General features: G+C 44.4%; 1 protein-coding gene across 3 annotated transcripts in view; it reads right to left on the bottom strand.

Annotated features, from left to right (window-relative positions):
• NRBP2 (nuclear receptor binding protein 2) overlaps nucleotides 1-24389 on the bottom strand; it is a 247184-nt gene that overhangs the window by 210193 nt on the left and 12602 nt on the right. Inside the window, exon 1 of one of the 3 annotated variants that reach the window (XM_030220367.1) lies at nucleotides 7662-7760. The exons of 1 other annotated variant lie outside the window; for it this stretch is intronic. Coding sequence is in view for 1 of the 2 variants with exons in the window: in XM_030220360.1 (XP_030076220.1) it covers nucleotides 6890-6955 (66 nt within the window). In the remaining variant the exon portion in view is untranslated. Of the gene's footprint in view, nucleotides 1-6889; nucleotides 6968-7661; nucleotides 7761-24389 lie in introns of those variants that run through there. One more of the 3 variants, XM_030220360.1, reaches the window with a different exon arrangement.

Here is a 24389-nt window from a genome sequence, read left to right as displayed (position 1 = left end):
CTCCTCCCATGACCAAAGGGCTTGGATTTGGTCGTTTCTGAGATGGGCATCCTCGGTTTCCATTATGGCCGAAAATTGGGGATGACTATCTCTAAGGACAACCATCTCTAAGGTCGACCTAAATTTCGCGATTTGGGTGTCCCCGACCGTATTATCAAAACGAAAGATGGATGCCCATCTTGTTTTGATAATACGGGTTTCCCCGCCCCTTCGCCAGGACATCCTGCGAGGACGTCCTCAGGAAAACCTGGGCGCCCCTTTCAATTATGCCCCTCCACATATAACACAGAAATGATACTCATGATGTCACCACAACACAAATCAAACACCTTAGCAGGCAGCACATTAGAACATTCCAACAGCATAGATATGCCACTAACACCGTTTGCATAATACATTACAATGAAACAGCGTAATAGATATACAAGGGGGCAAGTACAGTTGACATATATAGATGGGAAAAGATGGGTAGTACAAAGTCATTGGGATAAATAGATGGGTGGCTAAACTGAAGGCAAATTGTGTGTGAAAATGGCAGCCTGTGACCTATGGTTATATTGTTTAATCACTACACCAACAGGTCTTAAATGTATCTTGCTGTGCTGTCATATGGCCTTCTATATTTTTCATTGCCTGCCTTGGGATAAAGTAGTGTGACCCAAGGTAAGAATGAGGGGGAAAAGGGAAAGAAGGAGAAGGGGGAGAAGGTGGGTGGGGCAAAAGAAGAATGGGGAGAAGAGTCATGGATCAAGGAGCAGGGGTAAAGCAGGAAGGAGTGAATAAAAAGGGGGAGAAATGAAAACAGGAAAGACTGGGGGAAAAGAAGGAAGTAGGGGAGAAAGGAGGACATAGGATGGAGATGAGAAAGATGGAAAGGGGAAAAGGGTAAGGGAAGTGAGAGAAAAGGAAGGATGAACGAAGGAAAGAGGCAACAAACGGGCAAGAGACAGAGATAATGAAGTATTAATATGAGAAATGGATGAAGGAGTAACAAACAAAGAAGAATGGAGGGGTGGGATGGGAAAAAGCAAAGAGAGGATGAAGGAAGGAAGAGGTGAAGGAGCAAGGGAAGGATGGGAGGAAGAAGAGGGGGTAAAGGAGAATGAAGATTAAGTGGAAGAAGGAAGGACTGGGGGAGGGAGAAAGGAGGTAGTTACTTTTCTCTTGACAAATCCTGTTAAAAATAAAGACAATGAGCAATTCACACACTTGGCAAAGATTGAGAGAACGGAGCCAGAACAGAAAATATCCGTAAAGGAGAAAAATGAAGGCAACACCTTCTACAGTGAGCTTCTGTTTCCCTCCATCGCTCCTTGTCTTCCTCCCCCTCATCTTATACCGCCTTTCCTCCATCCTTCTTGTCTGTCTCTTCTTCCTTCTTCTTTTCTCCCCAGTTAGTCTTGTTTACCGTCTCTCTTCATCTCTCACTCTTTCCTTCTCTTCCTCCACCATCTCTTTTCCTTTCATCTTTCTGTCTCCTTCTGTTCCTTCGTCTTTCCCCACCTTTCTCTATCTCATGAGTCTCTTTGTCTCTGTTTCCCGCTTTCTCTGTCTCCCCTTGTCTCTCACTCGCTGTTTCTGCCTCTTGATCTTTTTTGCTCACACTATTCTTTATGTATGGGTCTCTCTATCTTACAGTAGGTCTCAGGCTGAGAGCTGATTTATCACTGCTGCCTTCACATGATTTGAATGCTCTGATTAGATTACAATGGGAAAGTTCAGGGTTCTGGGCTTTGGCCTGTAACTTTCTCATTGCTGCCAGATTCAAACTTTTGCTTTGCCCTAAATCTTTTAAATCAAAGAAATAAAAAGCAAAAAAAAAAAAGAGGAAAAGGGGTCTCTCAAAATAGCCTTGTTCAGACAAAATGGATGTTTTGCAGCAGAGCCTTGTTAGGCCAGTAGCCGGGGCCAGCAATCAAAAAATAGCACACATCCCAACCACAGCCGAGTAAAAAAACATCTGAATAGAGACGCACAATGAGAGACTGTAAACCAGCAGTGTAGGACTGGATACAATGTCCAGATGGAAATCTGAGGGATGATTCTCCAGTTCCCAGCTTCAGCTTATGAGTGGACTGTTCAGCATCCTGACAGAAAGTCTCAGCCAAGGACGGAGAGCCTCCAGCTCCCAGTTCTGACCAGGAGTAGATCCAGCAAAGTCCAGATAGAAAGACTCAGCAAGGAATCCATTCTAGGACTGGATCAAATCAATCTCCAAGCAAAAGCCCACAGTGAGGGTTGGGAACCATTTCCTCCACCACTGGAACCAGTTTACCATGTAAGGACTCCATTGGGTCTCTCGCTAGCCCAGGAAGCTCCTGGCAGTGGGACCATACTAACAATGTAAGGATTTGTAAATCATTCCAGCGTAGCAGTCCCATTTGGCATTACTGCAATGGTTCTGCCTAAATCTATTGTATATAAAAGGAAGTTACTCAGAGCTGTCAGTATGGAGTTTCTTTGGATTTGCTGTCAAGAAGTGTGTATTTCCTTTGGGCCTATATTTTACATCTTGTCAACAAATCTCCTTTGAGCTTTTATTGATTTATTTATTGCATTTGCATCCCACATTTTCCCACCTCTTTCTTTCAAGAAGTGAGTGTGAATACAGAGGGGTTTTATTTTACCCACCCCTCTGTACTGCCTAAAAGCAAGGATAAAACTGAGAAGCTTGGAGACTTTAGCTGGATCACAAGCAAAAGACGAGTAAAAGGGAAAAGGGATTTGATATACTGCCTTTCTGTGGTTACAATCAAAGTGGTTTATATATTATATACAGGTACTTATTTTGTACCTGGGGCAATAGAGGGTTTAAGTGATTTGCCCAGAGTCACAAGGAGCTGCAGTAGGAATCAAACTCAGTTCCCCAGGTTGTCAGGCTACTGCACTAACCATTAAGCCACTCCTCCTATCTGTGAGAGCCCCAAATGGAGCTTAACATGAGGAGAAAAGGTACTGTGTGGGAAAATCCCACTGGATGTGAGTATGTGTACTGGAGAGGATACCAGTCTGAAGGGAAAAGTGCCACATTTAAACTGAAAGTTCAGTTCAAAGGACCAGGTTTACCCAGCACCCATAGTACCCAATACCCTTAAAGAGCTGGGAAAAGTAAAAAGGGATCATAGACACAGATGAAGTATCAGAGTATGGTTTAAGAGGTGGAGACTCTGTTTAATCAATGCTCTATTCCTATGAAAGAGAGACTATCTCAGTGCTGTTTTACACATCTACAGTAAAGTTTAGTTGGAGCATTCCACTCTCCCGAGCAATAAAAACCAAACCCTTTTCTCCTAGGTCAAGCAGGATGCATCTGCCACATATAGATGACATCTGAGAACTCCCATTGGATGGGAAAAGCTCTCCAATAGCTCAGAGGGTTTTTTTTCTAAGCCTCTGAGTATGTGTAGTGTTCCCCCGCCCCTCCAGCTAGAGATGCCCAGGTACTTCCCCTTCCTTCCCCAGTTTACAATTTCTGCTGTTCCCAACAGTCGTTTTTTTCATTAGCTCCACCAGAAGAAACCATCAAAACTCACCAGACCAAACCATCATGCTGGAGAAAGAGAAGGTTGGTTTTAAGAAATGCCAGAGCTACCACAAGAAGCTTAGCACTCTCGACCCACACGATTTGTGCATCTGGTGCCATCCAAAAGCCCCTCCCAGCAACGCCTCTGATCGGATGCATTCTCTCTCAATTGGGGTCAGGGACTACTCTATGCTTACTCCCTGACACCGCTGATTGCCAAAGCCCTACTGGAGATTATCCATGACAGGGCATTGGTGATCATGATTGGCCCCTTCTGGTCCCGACAACCCTGGTTCCCTTATCTCCAGTGCCTGGCCATCCACCCACCCTGCTGCTTAAGTGAAACGACAGACCTCATCACCCAGGACAGCGTGTCTACACTTCACCATGACCTCCAAACACTGGCACTGACCGCCTGGATATTGAAAGGCTGAGACTCGTGCCCCGCATCGAACAAGTCCTACTAGCAGTCCGCAGACCATCTACAAGATGGGCAAACACATTCAAATAGAAATGTTTCTGCATATGGCACCACTCAGCTTGAACCCCTCTCCTGCTCCATCCCAACCATCCTCCAATACCTACATAAGTACATAAGTAATGCCACACTGGGAAAAGACCAAAGGTCCATCGAGCCCAGCATCCTGTCCATGACAGCTACCAATCCAGGCCAAGGGCACCTGGCGAGCTTCCCAAACGTAGAAACATTCTATACATGTTATTCCTGGAATTGTGGATTTTTCCCAAGTCCATTTAGTAGTGGTTTATGGACTTGTCCTTTAGGAAACCATCTAACCCCTTTTTAAACTCTGCTAAGCTAACCGCCTTCACCATGTTCTCCGGCAACGAATTCCAGTTTAATTACGCATTGGGTGAAGAAACATTTTCTCCGATTTGTTTTAAATTTACTATACTGTAGTTTCATCGCATGCCCCCTAGTCCTAGTATTTTTGGAAAGTGTGACAGACGCTTCACATCCACCTGTTCCACTCCACTCAATATTTTATATACCTCTATCATGTCTCCCTCAGCCGTCTCTTCTCCAAGCTGAAAAGCCCTAGCCTCCTTAGTCTTTCTTCATAGGGAAGTCGTCCCATCCCCGCTATCATTTTAGTCGCCCTTTGCTGCACCTTTTCCAATTCTACTATATCTTTCTTGAGATGCGGCGACCAGAATTGAACACAATACTCAAGGTGCGGTCGCACCATGGAGCGATACAACGGCATTATAACATCCTCACACCTGTTTTCCATACCTTTCCTAATAATACCCAACATTCTATTTGCTTTCCTAGCCGCAGCAGCACACTGTGCAGAAGGTTTCAGTGTATTATCGACGATGACACCCAGATCCCTTTCTTGGTCCGTAACTCCTAACGCAGAACCTTGCATGATGTAGGGAGGCCTCAAACCCACACCTGAGCACCATCATGGCCTACCACAACCACGTAGATGACAGACCAGTCTCCACTCACCCTCTTGTAACCTGGATCATGAAAGGTCTAACCAACTTTCATTCGCCAGTGACACCACCTCCACCAACGTAGGACCTAAACACTGTACTACAACAGCTCACCTTTCCACCCATTGAACTGCTGGAAAACCTAACCTAACTTGGAAAACCCTGTTCCTCACCGCCATTGCCTCGGCCAGTCGCATCAGTGAGCAAGCATTGGTCGGCCACCTACCCTACACACTGCTCCTGAAAGACTGGGCAGTACTCAGAACCCACCCAAAATTCTGCCCTAAGGTGGTCTCAGCCTTCCACCTCAGCCAATCCATCGTCCTCTCTGCACTCTAACACATGGCCGAATGATGCATCAGAGCATCGTCAACAACACCCTCTGGACTGTGTGAGGGCCCTCGAGAGGACAAAACAGATCAGGAAAGCCTCCCAATTATTCATGTCCTATGACCCCCAATAGACCAGGTCTACCGGTTACCAAGCGTACCCTCTCCAAATGGTAATTCAATGCATCGCTTCCACTTACAAAAGAACAGGCCTACAGTCGCCAAAGGGGGCTCATGCTCATCAACTCAGAGCCTAAGCCACCACACTGACACACTTCCACTCAACAGCACTGGAGGACATCTGCACCGCCACCACCTGGTCTTCCATTCACGCGTTTACACAACAATATTGCCTCGATAGAGTCTTCCTTGCACCGAATTCCTTCGGGGGCACAGTACTACAAACCACACTGAGGCCAGACCAGCACCTGCCACAATTGGTTCCGGACACTAACGTGAACCTGCCAATGCACTGGGGCCAAGAAGAGACAGTCTAGAACTACCCCACTGAACCTGTTGAGTCAGAATTATCGTTCCAGTTGCTTGTTTTCTTATTATGTCCTTTTCTAGTTATTATAACTCCACAGGCTTTGAAACAGCCCTTGGGAAGTTACTCCTTACTACCTTGTTAGCTTGCCAGTTACTAGTTGTTATTCACACCTAAATTTGAAAAACAAACAAACCATGGGTGTTCACCACTCCAAGTTGTTAACATACAATAAGCCTAATGGTTAATGCAGTGGGCTTTGATCCTGGCAACCTGGGTTCAATTCCCTCTGCAGCTCCTTGTGACCTTGGGCCAGTCACTTAACCCTCCATTGCCCCAGGTACAAAAAAGCTTAGATTGTGAGCCCTCTAGGGACAAAGTACCTGCATATAATATGTACTGCACTGTGTATTATTATTATTATTATTTATTACATTTGTACCCCGCGCTTTCCCACACATGCAGGCTCAATGCGGCTTACATAGTAATTTGAAATACAAAGTTAAGAATAGAATTTTCAATAAAACAGTAGTAAAACAACGTAAAGTCGGGCTTAGTAGTGTATGATAAGTTGAGCTAGATAATATATGACTAGGATAAAAGAGGGTAGACAGGATAGGATAGTGTAATTTGGGAGAAAAGGGGTAAGGAGGGATAAAATTAAGGAGAGATGGAAAGAGAAGAATGGGAGGTTGGTATTTAAGTCAGAACAGAATTGGGAGTGGAGGTTGGCGAGATTAGGTTGGGGCATTAGGGTAGGCTTGCTTAAAGAGATGAGCTTTCAGCATTTTTCTAAAGGGCAAGAAATCGTTTATTAATCGGATTGGTCTGGGTAGAACGTTCCAAAGCTGGCTGCCCAAAAAGGAGTGCTATAGAAAATGATTAGTAGTATAGTGTAGTAGTATAGTATGCATCAAGACGACTCCTAATTCTCTTTTCCTAACACCTGCTGTCTCGGCCTACCACAGCCACTTGAAGGCTGCACAACTAGGTCAACACGACAGGGTCAAAACGCATCCCTCAGCTAGTGAGTCACCTATATGTGGCCAATGCATCCTGCCTGTCCTAGGAGAAAGTGTAGTTATTTACCTGTAACGTAGGTTTTCCATGGACAGCAGGATAAGTCAGCCACACAACTCGCCTTCCTTCCCTCATGGTCGATCCAGCACTAGCAACTGACAAACTGGAGAAGGAAGGGGAAGTACCTGGGCATTCCTAGCTATAGGGGAAGGCAGGGGGGGGGGGGGGGGGAAGAACACTACACATGCTCAGAGGGTTTGAAAAAAAAAAAAAAACTTCCAAGCTATTGGAGAGCTGTTTCCATCCAATGGGAGCCGTTGGATGACGTCACCTAAATGTGGCAGACTTATCCTGCTGGCCACAGAAAACCTATGTTATAGGTAGGTAACTACACTGTCCCTTCCCTCTCCCCTCCTGCACACTCAGCACCTCTCCCCTTTCCTGCAGTCCCCTCCTCCCACACAAGTCCAGCACACATCTCCCTTCCCTGTAGCCCCTCTCCTCCCACAAGTCCAGCACACCTCTCCCATCCTTGCAGCCCCACGCCTTTCCACAAGTCTAGCACACCATTCCCTTCCCTGCAGCCGCAGCCCTCCCTCACGTCCAGCACACCTCACCCTTCCCCAAGTCTAGCCAGCCACCCACAATTAAGCAACCCTCGCTGGCTTCCTTCCCACATGTCTGGGATCGCTGCAGCTTCGGCTTCCTTCTCCTTCCCCCGCTGCAGCTGCAATGCTTGCGGCTTACATTTTCAGGATGCCCAGCAGCGATTCACACAGGTACTCCAGATCCTTCCCATGTCTGGCCCTCTCTAATGCAATTTCTCTAATCATTCACTCACCAGTCCCAGTATCAGAGCCCAGTGCAATGTGTCTGCACACCTCAGAGCAGTGGTGTGCTGTAGCCGGCTCGCTCAAGGTCACCAGAGCCACTTGTTATTTTTCAAAGAATTTTGGGAGCCGGTTGTTAAACTTTAACAACCGGCTCCCAAAATTTGGGCTGGGGTGGCTCGGGTCCCTTCCTGGCAGCATCAGCTCCAGCTGCCTGTGGCTTGGACGTCTCACTTAGTTGTTTTCCCCCTCTCCGCAGCGGCAAAACAAAAAAACAGTTGATAAAAACCTTGCGTGGGGCCATAGCCCTCATGTGCACCTGCCAGCTCCCTTCCTCCTTCCTCTCCAAAACAGGAAGTTACATCCTGAGGGAAGGGAGGAGGAAGGAAGCCGGCAGTGGCATGCGCAGGGCTGTGGCCCCACATGCTATTTTTTGTTTTGCCTGCCGCCAGCGTGAGGATCGCAGCTCGTGGTTCCATTCAGGCCGCTGCAAGTACCGGCCTGGGAGGAGGAAAGGAAGCCAGCAGCAGCGGGTTGTAGGACTGCAGCTCAAGGTTAGATTGAAAACAGGAGGCGTATTAAGTCAAGTTCATTCCACAGAGGTTTGTCTCTTTCGCCTACCCTGCGCAGCCGTCATCCCTGTACATTCAAAATAAAGCAAACAGTCCTTTGAGCTGCTGCATCCATGTTGTCAGTCTTTAATGTTGGTAGCATTTTTATTTAATCTCACTTATATGTTCGAACATGCCAGCTTGTGCAGCATACAGATGTATACACAGGAAGTATAATAGTGGAATAACTTTTCATAGGTAGAGTAGTAATTTGTTATAAATCGTAATTGGTGTGTCATTTGGAGGAAGGGCTAGTTATAGAGACACTCTAGCACGTGTTGTATTCGTGCAGAGATTATTTTCTCCTGGAAAAGGGCCACTAAACCAGGCATCATGTTATGAGAATCAGGTGCTCAGCATCCAGAGTTTCTGTCTCTTTATTTACTTATTTTAAGTTATTTATGACATTTATATTATCCCACATTAAACTTGAATTAGGCTGAAACCTGGGAGCATTTAAAATCTTTTTTTTCCCTGTGCCTAGATCAAGAGAGAAAGATAGTCGGCATCCCTGCCAGCAAAAGTATGCCTAGCATGTCTGCATTGTGGGAGGAGGGGAGCATGAGGAATGTGTTGCCCCCCAATCCACCTCAGCCCCCCCCCCAAAAAAAAATTGTATGGCTGGCTATGCCCGGAGACAAAGACTATTGTTAAAAAATTTCCAGCACACCACTGCAAGTAACCATGGGGGGGGGGGGGGGGGGGGGGGGGGCCTTACTTTAACAACTGGCTCCAAAATTTCTTAAAAACTTAACAAACGGCTCTTGCAATGCGCCTGTGAGAGCCCGCTCCAGCGCACCACTGCTTGGATGATTCGCAGCTCTAGTTATTCCATTTATTTCTAAGAAGTGTTTATTCTGCTCGTTAGCATGAACGGATTCTGTTAAGTGCTCTGAAAAATGGAGTTTGTTAGGGAAGGTAAACAGAGGTAAGGGTGATATGGAGACCGGTACCACGTGTTTCTGTCCCTCTGTGTTTCTTTGTGCTCAAGCTTAATCCTTCTCTTTGTGACTCAGAGCCAGACATGTGATCAGAATGACACAGAAGGCACATTGTGTATCAGAGATCATAGGCAGCTGCCCCTCATCCTGATTTTGCTGATCCCCCACTTTCTACCACTGTGGCAGGATTTTAACCCTTCCTGCTCTGACTGAGGGTGGCTGCAGGAAGAAGCACAAATGCTTGAGCACCCCCAATTTTGAGCTAGTTCCTGTATTGTGTTCAGAAAGGAGTAATATTTGTGTTCATTTTCACACCCTAATTATTGGGAAGAGTTGGCCCCTACAGGGGGGGAATATGCCTGTGTCTGAATATGACCTGCAAGAGCTAGCTCCAGGGCCACAAGCCTCAGAAAGACTGCCCTCCACCCATCTAGAGCTACAAAAGCAGAGTCTCTCACAGACTAGCCCTGGGGCTGAAGGACTCAGGGGATACTAAAGGGGTCTAAATTGGCCTGAGTGGAGCAAGAAACCTACAAAAGTGTGAGGGTAAGGGAGCAACTTTCTGTTCTGTATAAACCAGGGGCGTAGCCAGACACCCAATTTTGGGTGGGCCTGGGCCCAAGATGGGTGGGCAGTAGAACCTCGCCCCGTCCCACATGTGATTTGGTCTCTCCTTCTCTCGCCTGCATGCCATAGGAGGCTCATTTTCAAGCACTTAGCCTCCCAAAGTTCCATAGAAACCTATGGAACTTAGCCTCCCAAAGTGCTTTGAAAATATGCCTCATGGTCTCTCAAACATCCCCCCTCTCCGATACCTTTTAAATAGCAGATTTTCACCAGCAGCGAGCAGCAACTAATACACACTGCTCATGTTGGCCCCACACCCTTCCCCTCTGATGCAAACTTCCTGTTTCCACCTAGGCAGAAATAAATCAGATGGGAAGGCTGTGGGGCCGGTGCGAGCAGTATGTATGTCACTGCAGGCGAAGATCTGCTACTTACAAGGTATGCAGGAGGGACACTTGTTGGGAGTTTTCAGCTGGTGGGGCTTGGGGATCCCTGCCAGCCACATCATAGGTATGCTGCTACTGGGTGGGCCTGAACCCAAAGTGGGTGGGCCTGGGCCCACCCAAGCCCACCCTTGGCTACGCCACTGGTATAAACAGCTCTTTCCTCTTCTCTCAGCAGAACTCATAGACCCATTTGGTATTTCTTGTTTCAGGTTTATTAAAGGCTTGTTATCCTGCCCATCAAAAAGAATATCTATGCGGTTTACAATACTAAACTAAGGAAGAGGTAGAAAGGAAGGAAATTATGAGAAGAGAAGAATAGCTTGAGGAGGGAGGAAATAGAACCTCCATTCTTTGATAGAATGATTGGTATTGGCTGGTGACAGAGGAGAAGGGAAGTAATCGTAACTGGCTGGCAGGCCCATTCCCAGGGCAGTCCTAGGGTAGCACAAAGGCATCCTGGAAAAGGTATGTTTTAAGCTCTGCTGTGAATTTGGTCAGGGAGGTCTGTGATCTAGAGCAGGGGCAAAACATTCCATGGGGAAGTATGGGAGCAACAGGTCCCTATGTGGCACAATTCAGCATTACAAGCCTCTAGTAGCACTATAGAAATAAGTAATAGTATTTTTTTTTTATTTGTACCCTGCGCTTTCCCACTCACGGCAGGCTCAATGCGGCTTAGGTACTTATTGTACCTGGGGCAATGGAGGGTTAAGTGACTTGCCCAGAGTCACAAGGAGCTGCCTGTGCCTGCAGTGGGAATTGAACCCAGTTCCCCAGGACCAAAGTCCACCACTCTAACCACTAGGCCACTAGTAAGAAGTATCAGGGGAGAATAACCCATCCAGAGAATTACCCTTAATCTGTTCAACACATGAAGTGTGGGAGCAACATGATCAAAACTTACAGGAACTCAGGGAACACAGAGACACCAAGGAGAGTTAAATACCACACAGAAACCCCTGATACTACTGCTATTCCTACTTATTTCTATAGCGCTACTACAGGGTGAGGCAAAAAAACAAACAAACCCAAATGATAACCCCCTATAGATTTTTTGTAGTTTTTCTCAGCAAGCGCTTGGGATCTCAATGTGAAATTTTATAGCTTTTCGTTGTTACTATCTATGTTCATGTGCCAAGTGGAATGAGATTATCTTTAAACATTGCGAAGTTAGACTTTTTTTTAGCATGCCCACCCAGTGATTTAACACCCAGAGACTTATCCTGACCCTGTTCCAACAAGTCCGAAGCTTACAGCACCCAGGGAACACAGAGAGACACCACGGAGAGTTAAATACCACCGTAGAGGGATAAGAGCACAGAAACACCATTGCTGCTGGATAGGAGATGGGGGATACCCACAGGGTGAAATCTTTGCCTCAACATATGCAGCAAGTTCAGGAGAAGGAGAGGAGAGAGACAGCGTAGCAGAAGAGAGCGGCAAAGAAACAGCCGAGGCCCCATCTTCAGGCAGGAGGAAGATCTCTCTTGCTGGTTTTTTATTGAGTGAGAGCTTACAATGTTGACATTCGAAGTGCATGAAAATACCCAACGGAGACCTGAATCTTTTCTTTCATTAAGTGCTAAGGTACTTGTTGCAACCACTTTACATTGATCTGGTGGACAATTTGTCTTTTGTGGGTTGATGTTCAAAGCGATTGAACTGGCCAGAAATGGCTCCTGGCCAGTTAAATGACTTACTTGGGGCTAACTGGTCATTTTCAGTGACATTTAACCGGTTAGCAATGAACTCAAAATTAGCTATTATGGGGGGTGTTCTGGGAGTGGAGTCAGCACTTCGCCGGTTAAGTGCTTTGCTAGTTAGATATTCAGCATCTAACTAGCCAAGGTAACTGCATAAATAGGACCATATAAAAGTCAGTCCTATTTTTATGTGGTGCCCCATAGCCGGTTAAATGCTGAATATTGTACTTAACCAACTGTGCTGTAGCTGGCTCTGTAAACCTGGAAATTCAATGCTGAAACCCGGACATGAATTTTCATGCACAACACTGCCAGTGGTCAGCAAAATGCTGACCATCAGCGGCTGAATACTGGCCGCTTGCCTTTTACCCTTCTTTTGTACATAATTTCTCCCATTAAAGAGACTTTTCATTTTAAAGACAGTTATTCGCTCAGGTACTTTTTTTTTTTTTTGTTGCTTGTTTTCTTATTGTGCCCATTGTTAATATTCAGTCCATACAGATATCAGCTCACTACTAGAGGGGAATTCTACACTCTGTGTGCCCTAAGTTAGTTAATAGGTTAGCCTGGACTAATGAGGGGCAGCTACACATGCTTTTCACAATAAAACACCATCAGAAACACAGGACTGGGTTTTTAGATAGCACAGGATCCCAATTTTACCTATTTCCTCCTCCTACAAGCAGCTGAGCCAGGGGAGGAGGGGAACTAGGTGGTGAGCTGACTGTGGCACTTGCCCTTAAAATTAAAAGCACAGCTGCATCACCCAAACCTGCCTTTAGGTTCTTCTTAGTGATAGTGGAGGAGTGGCCTAGTGGTTAGGGTGATGGACTTTGGTTCTGAGGAACTGAGTTCAATTCCCACTTCAGGCAGCTCCTTGTGACTCTGGGCAAGTCACTTAACCCTCCATTGCCCCATGTAAGCTGCATTGAGCCTGCCATGAGTGGGAAAGCGCAGAGTACAAATGTAACCCAAAAAAAAAAAAACCAGACTTATCTAGGCTTTATCCCTTACTCTCCCACAGCTAACCTGTGCTTATCAGTGTAGTTACTTTCCTGTAATGTGGGTTTTTCATGGACTGCAGGGTAAGTCAGCCACATGTAAGTGATGTCATCCAATGGCTCCCATAGGTCGGAGATGCTCTCTAATAGCTCAGAGTGATTTTTTTTATCCTGAGCATGTGCGGGGTGTCTCCCCTTTGGGCCACGCTCGGGCATTTCCCCTTCCGTCCTCAGTTCATCCCTAGCTAGGGTCAGTAGAGGAGGCAGGCAGGTTGTGTGTTTTGACTTCCTGCTGTCCACGGAGAACCCTACACTTTCTCCTAGGATACGTAGGATGCGTCAGCCACATGTAGGTGACTCTCTAGAAGTGGGTTGTGCCCGGCTGATTCTATGGATGTGTGTAGGACGGATCTCAAGCTGCTTGTGGTAGCGTGAATTGGCCTTGATTTGGCGACAGAGCTAGAGTCAGAGTGAAAGTCAGGAAACATGAACTGGTTTTATTGAACACTGACGTACAACCTGTAACAGTATTTTTCTTTTGTTACATTTGTACCCTGCGCTTTCCCACTCATGGCAGGCTCAATGCGGCTTACATGGGGCAATGGAGGCTTAAGTGACTTGCCCAGAGTCACAAGGAGCTGCCTGTGCCTGAAGTGGGAATCAAACTCAGTTCCTCAGTTCCCCAGGACCAGACTCCGCCACCCTAACCGCTAGGCCACTCCTCCACTGTTGAATTATAACATACATGTAATGGTATAACTTGCAACATGAATGTATGCACAGGCTTACTGCCCATTACTGCTGAGCAGGGTAAGAGGAAGCTAGTGCAAGTGTCAACTAATTGGTCTATTAGTGGGATGACTGTCCCTTGTCTACTGACCCTTGACCCCCCCCCCCCATAACCCACAGGGGATTGCCTTCCGGGTGTTGGGCCCCTGTTTGAGGCCAGCACGGGTTAGGCGTGCACTTGGTCTGATTGGCATTTGGGGTCACTTCGAGTTGCCTTGGTAGGAGGGTGGCTTGTAGTGCAGTGCACCAAAGATGTTGGGTGCAAGAAATACTCTAATGTGGCTGTAGTGTTTAGTGAATGTGTGGATAGACAACCAGATGGCAGCATTGCAGATGTCCTCCAGTGGTGTGGAATGAAGGTGAGTCAGGGTGGTGGCCATGGCTCCGAGTTGGTGGGCGGGTGCCCTGGTTGGTGGATTGTGTCAGGTTTTTGGTAGGCCAATATGATGCATTGTGCTATGCACAGGGAGAGTGCCCACTTTGTGATGGGAAGGAGTGCGGTAAGATGATGAATTGATTGATGTGGAAGGGCGGAGACCCCCCTTGGGGAGGAACTTGATATGTGTTCTGAGCACTGCTCGGTCTTCAAGGATTAATGTGTATGGTGGGTTGTCCACAAGTGCCTGTAGCTCGCTGATGCATCTAGCAGAGGCAAAGGCAGTGAGCAATAGTATTTTCCAGGTGAGGAACTTACAGGTAGTGTCTGCCAGTGTTCAAACGGAGGTTGAGTAAGCTGTTACAGCATGGCGTTCAGGTCCCAGGCTGGCGGAGGTGGCCTAACCGATGGGTTGAGGTTGGACATGCTCCTCATGAGTCAGAATATGAGCGGAGACTAGTTTGTTGTTCAGGTGGACCATGGTAGGCTGTGATTGTGCTCAGGTGGACCTCAATGGAGGATGGCTTGAGTCCTCCCTCAGAAAGGGGAGTAAGCTAAGGATCCTTTATGCTTATCCCAGGCTTTACATAAGCGTTGCCATACTGGGACAGACTAAAGGTCCATCAAGCCCAGTATCCTGTTTCCAACAGTGGCCAATCCAAGTAATAAAGACTTGGCAAGATCCCAAAACAGTAAAACAGATTTTATGCTTCTTATCCCAAAAATAAGCAATGGATTTTCCCAAGTTCATCTTAATAATGGCTTAGAGATTTTTCTTTTAGGAAATTAACCAAACCTTTTAAAAACCTTGCTAAGCTAATTGCTTTTACCACATTCTCTATTCAACCATATCACAATGCTGTCAAAATTTATTTTATCGTGAGCAACGTTATTTTCTTATTTGTCGCAAACATTTCTGCCCAGAGCCTCAGCTGGTGACTCTTCACACGGGGAACTCACCTTTGTGATTCACCTTACTCGTTCCTGGCTCTTTACTAATAATATTGATGATACCAGATTAATCTGAAATCTTTAATTGTAGTGTAATTGCAAACTTGTATAAATATTAAATATTTAATTTGAATAAAATCAACTTATCTCTAAGGGCCAGTCCTTAGAGATAAGATTTATAACATGATTGCAATTACACTACATAAGAATAGCTTTACTGGGTCAGACTAATAGTCCATCTTGCCCAGTATCCTGCTTCCTACAGTGGCCAATTCAGGTCACAAGTACCTGGCAGAAACCCAAATAGTAGCAACATTCCCGGGCAAGTAATGGCTTCTCCCATGTCCATTTCAATAACAGACTATGGACTTTTCCTCCAGGAACTTATCCAACCTTTTTTTAAACCCAGATATGCTATGCTAACTGTAATGTGGGATCATGAATATTGTTAGTAAAGAGCCGGTGACGAGTAAGGTGAATCATGGAGGTGAGTTCCCCGTTTGAAAAGAGTCACCAGCTGAGGCTCTGGGGAGAACTGTTTACTCCAAATAAGAAAATAGCGTTGCTCATGATAAAAACAATTTTGACAGCATTGGGGTATGGCTGAATAGAGATTTGAGTACTACCTCATATTCTCTGGCCACGAATTCCAGAGTTTAATTACAAGTTGAGTGAAGAAATATTTTCTCCGATTTGTTTTAATGTACTACTTTGTAACTTCATTGCGTGCCCCCTAGTCCTAGTATTTTTAGACAGATAAACAAGCGATTCACGTCTACCTGTTCCATTCCACTCAGTATTTTATAGACCTCTACCATATCTCCCCTCAACCATCTCTTCTCCAAGCTGAAAGCCCTAGCCTTTTTAGCCTTTCCTCATAGGGGTTTTATTCCACCCCCTTTATTATTTTCATTGCCTCTCTCTGTACCTTTTTGAATTCCACTATATCTTTTTTGAGATATGGTGACCAGAGTTGTACACAGTATTTGAGGTGTGGTCGAATCATGAGCAATACAAAGGCATTATAATATTCTCAGTTTCATTTTCCATTCCTTTCCTAATAATTCCTAATGTTCTATTTGATTTTTTAGCTGCTGCTGCACTTCCCAATATCTAAGAATCCTCTGTGATTATCCCAGGCTTTACCCCTCACTCCCCCCCAAGCTAAGGATCCTCTGTGCTTATCCATGCATTACCCTTCACTCCCCCCACAGCTAAGGATCCTCTGTGCTTATCCCATGCTTTACCCTTCACTCCCCCCACAGCTAAGAATCCTCTGTGCTGATCACATGTGCTCTTGATTTCTGATGCTGTTTCTCTGTTTAGCGTCCTTTGGGAAGTGGTGTTCGTGCATTCCACTTTCCTCTTTGTGATAAAATATTTCCTAATGCTATTCTAGTATCTTTCCCCTCACACTTTGCTTTCATATTCTACAACTTAAACAAATTGGAGAAAATATTTCTTCACTCAACATGTAATTAAACACTGAAATCCATTGCCACATAATGTAGTAAAAGCAGTTAGCTTAGCGGGATTTTAAAAAAGTTTGGCTCACTTCTAGAAAAGAATTCCATAAGCCATTATTAAAATGGACTTGAGGGAAAATCCACTGCTTATTTCAAGCAGCATAAAATGTATTGTACTATTTTGGGATCTTGCCAGGTACTTGTAACCTGGACTCGCCACTGTTGGAAACAGGATATTGCGCTTGATGGACCTTCGGTCTGTCCCAGTATGGCAATACTTATGTTCCAACTTCCTTTCACTTAAACCGATGTGCTTTTTGTGTGTTATTTTATACATTTGAAGTGTTTGTGTGGCTCTATTACCTCCTTATAGTCCAGTCCTCAAGAGTCAGGTAAGTGGTACTTGAAGGTGAAAATGCCTCTGGACAGATCAATAGTGGGACATTGCCTGGAGTACTGGGTCCAGTTCTGGAGTCTCTGTCTGTAAAAGGACATTGAGCAGCTGGGGTGGTATGGAGAAAAGCAGCCAAACATGTGGGGTCAGCACCAAAACCCTTTCAGAGGAGACAATACTGATACCTTCAGGAAAGGAGAGACAAACTAGCATTTTATTTGCCTGTCTCCATGTTTATTACCTTATTGTTTTAACTGAATTATTTTACTGTTGTTAATGCAATGTAAGTTGTTTATTTCAAGCTGTATATCTTATAGAAACATAGGAACATGACGGCAGATAAGGGCAAATGGCCCATCCAGTCTGCCCATTCTCTGTAAACCCCTAACTCTTCCTGTTCCTAAGCGATCCCAAGTGCTTATCCCATCTCCTTTTTAATTCTTACTCAGTCCTGGACTCCAACAACCCCCACCGGGAGGCCATTCCATGCTTCCACCACCCTTTCTGTGAAATTCTTTCTTAGATACGCCTAAGCCTATTCCCGCTTAACTTCATTGTATGCCCCTTCGTTCCAGAGTTTTCCTTCAGTTGAAAAAGGATCACTTTCCTGTACATTAATGCCCTTGAGATATTTAAACGTCTCTATCATAGCTCCTCTCTCCCTCTTCTCTTCCAGCGTATACATATTGTACTTTTTGTGTTCAAGACCGCTTACTAATTTCGTAGCCGCCCTCTGCCTTGGGTGAATCTCTTAATAATGGTGGCTAATCAATTCTAATAACTACAATAGCTCTAATTCCCTTCTCAGCTGAGCCCTTGCTGTTGAAGTCTGTTTCCTGGTCCCTATGATCTCTGATGGAAGTGCTACTGTGTTAACTGCATGGACAGAGAAAGTTCCCTGGGAGCGGAGAGCAGAACACGGCTCAGGAAAGTGCTTGACACCAACAGTCATTGTAGGCAGACTCCACCTTAAAATATACCCCTGCTATATAAATAATGTGGTCAGCATTGACTTCAAATACTGGTCACAATGTTGGATATGTGGGTATAAGGCAACACCCCAGACCTCACACCTACTGCCTATGAAAAGGCAGTAGGGCAAACACTGCAATATGCCCTAGAGCACCAAAACACCTCCTATAGAAAGGAACAGATCTGAAAACAGAACAAGCTGGACTGCTACAGATCCCTGAACAAAAATTACACTAACAGAATACGTGACCTTAATCACACATATAAAACACAGCGAGACCCTCACCAAATACAAAATAATCTAGACTGCTAAAGATCCCTACACAGAAACTACACACTAACACAATACCTGACCTCAATCACACACACAAAACACAGCAAGACCCTCACCAAATACAGAACAAGCTAGACAGCTAAAGATCCCTACACAGAAACTACACACGATACCTGACCTCAGTCACACACATACAAAACACAGACACACCCTCATCAAATGCATAGAAACATAGAAAAGTGTAGGCAGATAAAGACCATATGGACTATTCAGTCTGCCCATCCATGCCATCTACTCTCCCTATCACTCCCTCAGAGATCCTATGTATTTGTCCCAAGCTTTCTTGAATTCAGATACTGTTTTCATCTCCAGCACTTCCACTGGGAGGCCGTTCCACAAATTCACCACCCTTTCCATGAAGAAGTATTTCCTCAGGTTACTTCTGAGCCTGTCCCCTTTCACCTTCATCCTATTCCCCTTCATTCCAGAGCTTCCTTTCAAGTAAATGAGACTTGTCACCTGTATATTTGTGCCTCGTAGGTATTTAAATGTCTCTATCATATCTCCTCTATCACGCCTTTCTTCCAAAGTATACATATTGAGATCTAAATCTGACCCTATCTGCTTTACTATCTGCTTTATTCTAAATGAGGTTCCACCAGAGTCTTATACAGGGGCATCTCACCTCCTTTTTCCTACTGGTTATTCCACTCCCTGTACACTCAAACATCCTTCTAGCTTTAACCATCACCTTTTCTACCTGTTTGGCCACCCTAAGATCATCACATATAATCACACCCAAGTCCGCTCCTCTTTGTGCAAAAAAGTTCTTCACCCCCCTAAACTGTACCATTCCCTTGGGTTTTTGTAGCCCAAATGCAAGGATCTACCATTAAGCCTTAGCTGACAAATTCCAGATCATTCCTCTAGCTTCACTAAGTCTTCCTCATTTTATCCACACTTGATCATCCGCAAAGAGGCAAACCTTACCAGACAGCCCTTCAGCAATTTCACTTAAAATAGTGTTAAAAGAACCTGCCCAAGAACTGAACCTTGCAACACACCACTAGTAACATCCTCTTCCTCAGAATGAGCTCCATTTACCATTAAACTCTATCGCCTTCCACTCAACCAGTTCCTAAGCCTATCAGTCACTTTAGGGCCCATACCAAGGGCACTCAGTTTATTAGTCATCTATGCAGATCCATATCAAAGGCTTTGCTAAAATCTAAATACATCACAACTAGCGCTCTCCCTCGATCCAACTCTCTGGTCACACAGTCAAAGAAATTAATCAGATTTGTCTGATAACACTGCTTCTAGTGAAACCATGTTGCCTCAGGCTCTGTAATCCATTTCAATTAATTTACTTATCACAGAAGTCAGACTTATTGGCCTGTAGTTCCCAACTTCTTTACTTCCACTTTTGTGAAGAGGGACCACATCTACTCTACTCCAGTCCTCCGGGTCCACTCCCAATCTACAGAAGCATTGAAAGGTCAGCCAGCGGAATCGCTAGAACTTCCTTATGTTCTTTCAGTACCCTCGGATATATGCCATCTGGCACCATTGCTTTGTCCACCTTTAGTTTAGTCATTATGAACACAATCTTCTAAAAATCATTCTGGGACTACCACCCCTCCATTCCTATCTATGTTGTGTTCTGTGGTCCTGCTCCCAGTCCTTCAGCTATGAAGACAGAACAGAAATATTTGTTAAGCAATTCCACTCACTGGCATAGCTATGGGGGCCTTGGGGGCCCAGGCCCACCCCCATTCCAGCCTCAGGCCCCTCCAACCCTGCTGGCCAGTCAAGTGCTTTTATTTTAGGCACTACTGGCTGCCCTCCTGCTCCCTGCACCATTGTCCTTCACTGCTCTCTGCATCATTGTCCTTCACTGCTCTCTGCATCATTGTCCTTCAATTTTACAGGCCACCGGCAATGTCAGTGAGGTAAACACACTGCCTAGGCAGCCCAGAAGCTTTCCTTGTGCTACAATTTCCTGTCCCGCATAGGCGGGATGCTGCAATAGAGGGACAGCTTCCAGGGCCGCTGAAGGCAGTGTGTTATCTCACTGATGGTGTGGTGGCCCAACTGAAGAAGGGCAGCAGTGCAGAACAGGTGAAGTTTAAAAAGCTGAAGCCAATTAGGTAAGTCTTCTTTTCCCTCTCCTCCGTGCAGCTGTTGGTCATCCCCATTCACAGGGCAAGCAAACCTATAAGCCGCTCTATCCACTCTGTCATTCTTTATGGTTGGTAACATTTTTATTTGATCTCGCTTATATTTTCAAACATGCTGGCTTTGCAGCATGCGGATTTATACAGCGGAAGTATCGAGTAATTAGTTCTAATTGTAAATCGTGTCATTTGGAGGGGCTGGTTATAGGGACTCTCAAACTCAAACAGAAAACCAAGGCTTCCACAAAGCAATCTGGAAGAAACAGCCACAGGAGTGGAAGTAAATGAAGTACTGTATCAAGAGACCACAGGTCAGAAAAATATATTTAATAAAACAAGTCCCAGTCACGTGACTAGGACTTGTTTTATTAATATATTTTTCTGACCTGTGGTCTCTTGATACTTCATTTCCTTCCACTCCCGTGGCTCTTTTCACTTAGTAAAGGGCCACCAAACAGATATCATATGAGAATCAGGTGCTTAACAAATCAGACTCATTATTGTAACTACAATTTAAAAAACGAAAAACAAACATTATTTAGGTTGAGGCCTTGGAGCATTTAACATGTTTTTTTTCCTGTGCCTACATCAAAAGAAAAAGATGGCACGTGGGAACTTGCTACTTTTGTTATACGGATTGCAGTGGTATATTTATAAAAATGCACTTGCCTTTTTATTACCACTTGTCACAAAACGGCTAGCCATCCACCGAGGTTACCCCGCAGCCACTAGAGGGTCTATCCCCAGCGCAGCTCAGGGTCCACCTGCACCTGCCGCTTGTGCTCTACACTAGCACTCTCCAACTGGGTCCCAACTGCCTCTGGGTGAGTCTTCCGCTCTCAAATATCCCCAGTGATTTCTAGTTATTGGGGATCACACTCCCAGTGTTCTCACAGTTCCAGAAAGCACTCATAGACCCAACACACAAACACCAGGATTCTTAGTCAGTCCAGACAAGCAGAGGCAATAAAATAATATGTTTATTGTCATGAAAATTAGGACAGTGAACAGAAAAGGTACAATCAGCAAAACAATTACAGGTAACCGAAATATGATCAATTATAAAACTAACTAAACATTTGTTCACTACCTGAATAGTGCCTGGGGAATACAGGTAATATAGCTGCTCACAGGTTATCAAATATAACTGTTCACAGGGTCTCAGCAAAGAGATCTTTCTCTCTTTTCTCCCAAACTGAGACTGAATAAAAGCCAGTAACATCCTAGTTGAATTTTGAGCTCCTGGGCCCAGAACAAGTTTTTAAAAATAGCTGGCTACTTCACTGCAGGTTACCTCTTATCTGTGCTAACTAAAGAGGGAACAGTCAGTTGTCTATAACAATTTAAACATAAACATGCACCACCTGCTGGCCAAACTAGAGAAATACACTTCAAGAAATAATACAGTTTTACAGGCTTAAAAATCCACTGTTTTGTCACACTACTATTTCACAGAGAGATATTGAATAATGAGATGGGGGCTTCATACAGAAGTTCTGTCCAGAGGCAGTCTAAATGTGCCAACACTGTCCAGTTCAGAACACTGTTAGCCACCAGTTCATACAAAGATAATTACATTCAGTAGAAAATAACTCTATTGGCTCAGGCTGCTTTCTATGTGAACATTCCATCACTGTTTCATATTGCTATCAAGAATTACATATTAAGGGCATTTGCTTCAAACTTTGTTTTAATTCATATATTCCAGTCCTTATATGCATGTGGTTTTGCTTTTTAAACCCAAAGGTGAATTCTAAGGGTGGTTGAAAAAAAAAACCTGTGTTGTTTCTGACTTACTTGTGGATTGCTTTGGGTCCTACTGATCTGTATATCTGCTGTCTAGAATTTTGTAAGATGGAAATGAAAAATAAAAATTAAGCTTTGGATGTACTCTGTAGAAGCTGTTTACTTTGCAATGTGTGTATGGATGGCCTGTTTTGGTGTGTGCATGTCTGTACATATGGCTATCATTTCTGAACATGCGGCATCATTAAGGATAGACTTTATAATGCCCAGTTGGAAATTATGGTAATCTCAACTTTCAGACATATCCATCTATTGCTTCCGTGAATGAATTCTATTATTCTGTCTCACTGTATTTTCAAATGTAAGCCACATTGAACCCAAGCTTGCTTGAGATAATGTGGGATATAAATGTACTGCTTACAGAGAATGTGATTTCTCAGTGTTCCTTTTCTAATTTTGGTCCTTTATTCTGTAATTGACGAGGATTGGTCTGTGTTCTGTGGGTGACCAAGATGAGAGATTCTGCTGGCATGTAATCTGTGGTGGGATCCATGGAGTCTGACTTGTCTGGCTTTTCCAAGAGGAAGCATATTGCAGTTCTGTATATTCACTGCTGCCTTTTTAAAAGGTACAGCTACTGATATTTGTGTGTTCAGAATTGGTGCTGTTAAGCTTGCTACATAGGCTCTGAGAAGCTTTTTTTGCAGGATTTAATGTTACTGTCACAAAGTAATTTGGAAGACAATCCTTTATTGTCTGCTCTTTCGTAAGGAGAAGGGGTTAAAAGGAACACTTGTCAGGAACTCCAGGGGACTTGAACTGGTTCATGTCAGCTTCAGAAAGGACAGAAAGCAGAGGGACCAGAGGAAGGGAAAAGACGACTTATTTTATTAATATAGCTTAATAAGGCATTTTATATTTCTTAAATCAAAGTAAAGTTGAGAGATATGTGCCACTGCAGTAATTATTTTCCAGGATACTGTGGTGTGTGTTGAGAGGTTGACCAGACTAAAGTCTATTATAATGGTAAATTTTAAGTTATGGGATAATGCAACCTCATTTAAAAATGTCAGTGTTTCCAAGGTTTCTATAAGTGTGCATATGGTTTATGTTGATGCAGAACAGACTGTTTACTTAGAAATCCATTATCAAGTGCACTCTAAGGCATCATTTTGGAGTATACCAAGACATTTTTTAGATATGTTAATGATAGGAGGAAGTGCAAAAGTGGCATTGAGAGACCTCAAAAGGTGAAGGGGAGGAATATGTAGAAGCTGATAAAGAATAGAATATTTGTTAAGCAATTCCACCTTATCTTTATCAGCTTCTACATATTCCTCCCCTTCACCTTTTGAGTCTCACAATGCCACTTTTGCACTTCCTCCCATCGCTAACATATCTAAAAAATGTCTTGTCCACTCGTTTTACCATATTGGCTAATTTTTCTTCCATTTGCATCTTTGCTTTCCTAACTACTATACCAGCTTCTCTTACCTTTTCGACATATTGTTGCCTGTGATCACTTGTAGTTTATAAAGACTAACCTCTTTTTCCTTACCTTTCCACCTAATACTTTTGAGAACCAAAGCAAACACATTTTCCTCTTACTATTATTTGCTTTCTTTACAAAAAAGGTTTGTTGCCCTTACAATAGCTTCTTTCAGTTTGCCCACTGCTTTCCAACTTCTTCCAGATGTTCCCATCCAGACAGCAATTTCTTGAGGTAATCCCTCATCTGAATACAGTTAGTTTTTTTGAAGTCTAGATAGAACCCTCCCTCTCCACACCTATCTTAATATGAAACCACACCATCTGGTGATCACTGGATGCCAGATGATCACCTACTATAACATCAGAAACACTCCTTCCATTAGTAAGCACTAAGTCAAGTCCATCCCGCATGGTTCTATTACCAACTGCTGGAATAGTTCCCCCTGAACAGAATCCAGGATCTCCCTGCTTCTAAAAGACCCTACAGTAGGGATACACTAATCAACATCTGGCATATTAAAATCACCTATTAGTAGTATTTCCCCTATCACAAGAAAAATGTCAGGAAGTATTTTTTCACGGAGAGAGTGGTGGATACTTGGAATGCCCTCCCGCGGGAGATGAAAACGGTAACGGAATTCAAAAATGCGTGGGATAAACATAAAGGAATCCTGTTCAGAAGGAATGGATCCTCAGAAGCTTAGCCGAGATTGGGTGGCAGAGCCGGTGGGGGGAGGTGGGGCTAGTGCTGGGCAGCCTTCTACGGTCCTGTGCCCTGAAAATGGCAGATACAAATCAAGGTCAAGTATACACATAAAGTAGCACATATGAGTT

The sequence above is a fragment of the Microcaecilia unicolor genome, chromosome 1 (genome assembly GCF_901765095.1).
Source record: "Microcaecilia unicolor chromosome 1, aMicUni1.1, whole genome shotgun sequence".
NCBI lineage: Eukaryota > Metazoa > Chordata > Amphibia > Gymnophiona > Siphonopidae > Microcaecilia > Microcaecilia unicolor.
The sequence above is the reverse complement of the archived record's forward strand: the minus strand, read 5'-3'. Positions and strand labels throughout refer to the sequence as shown.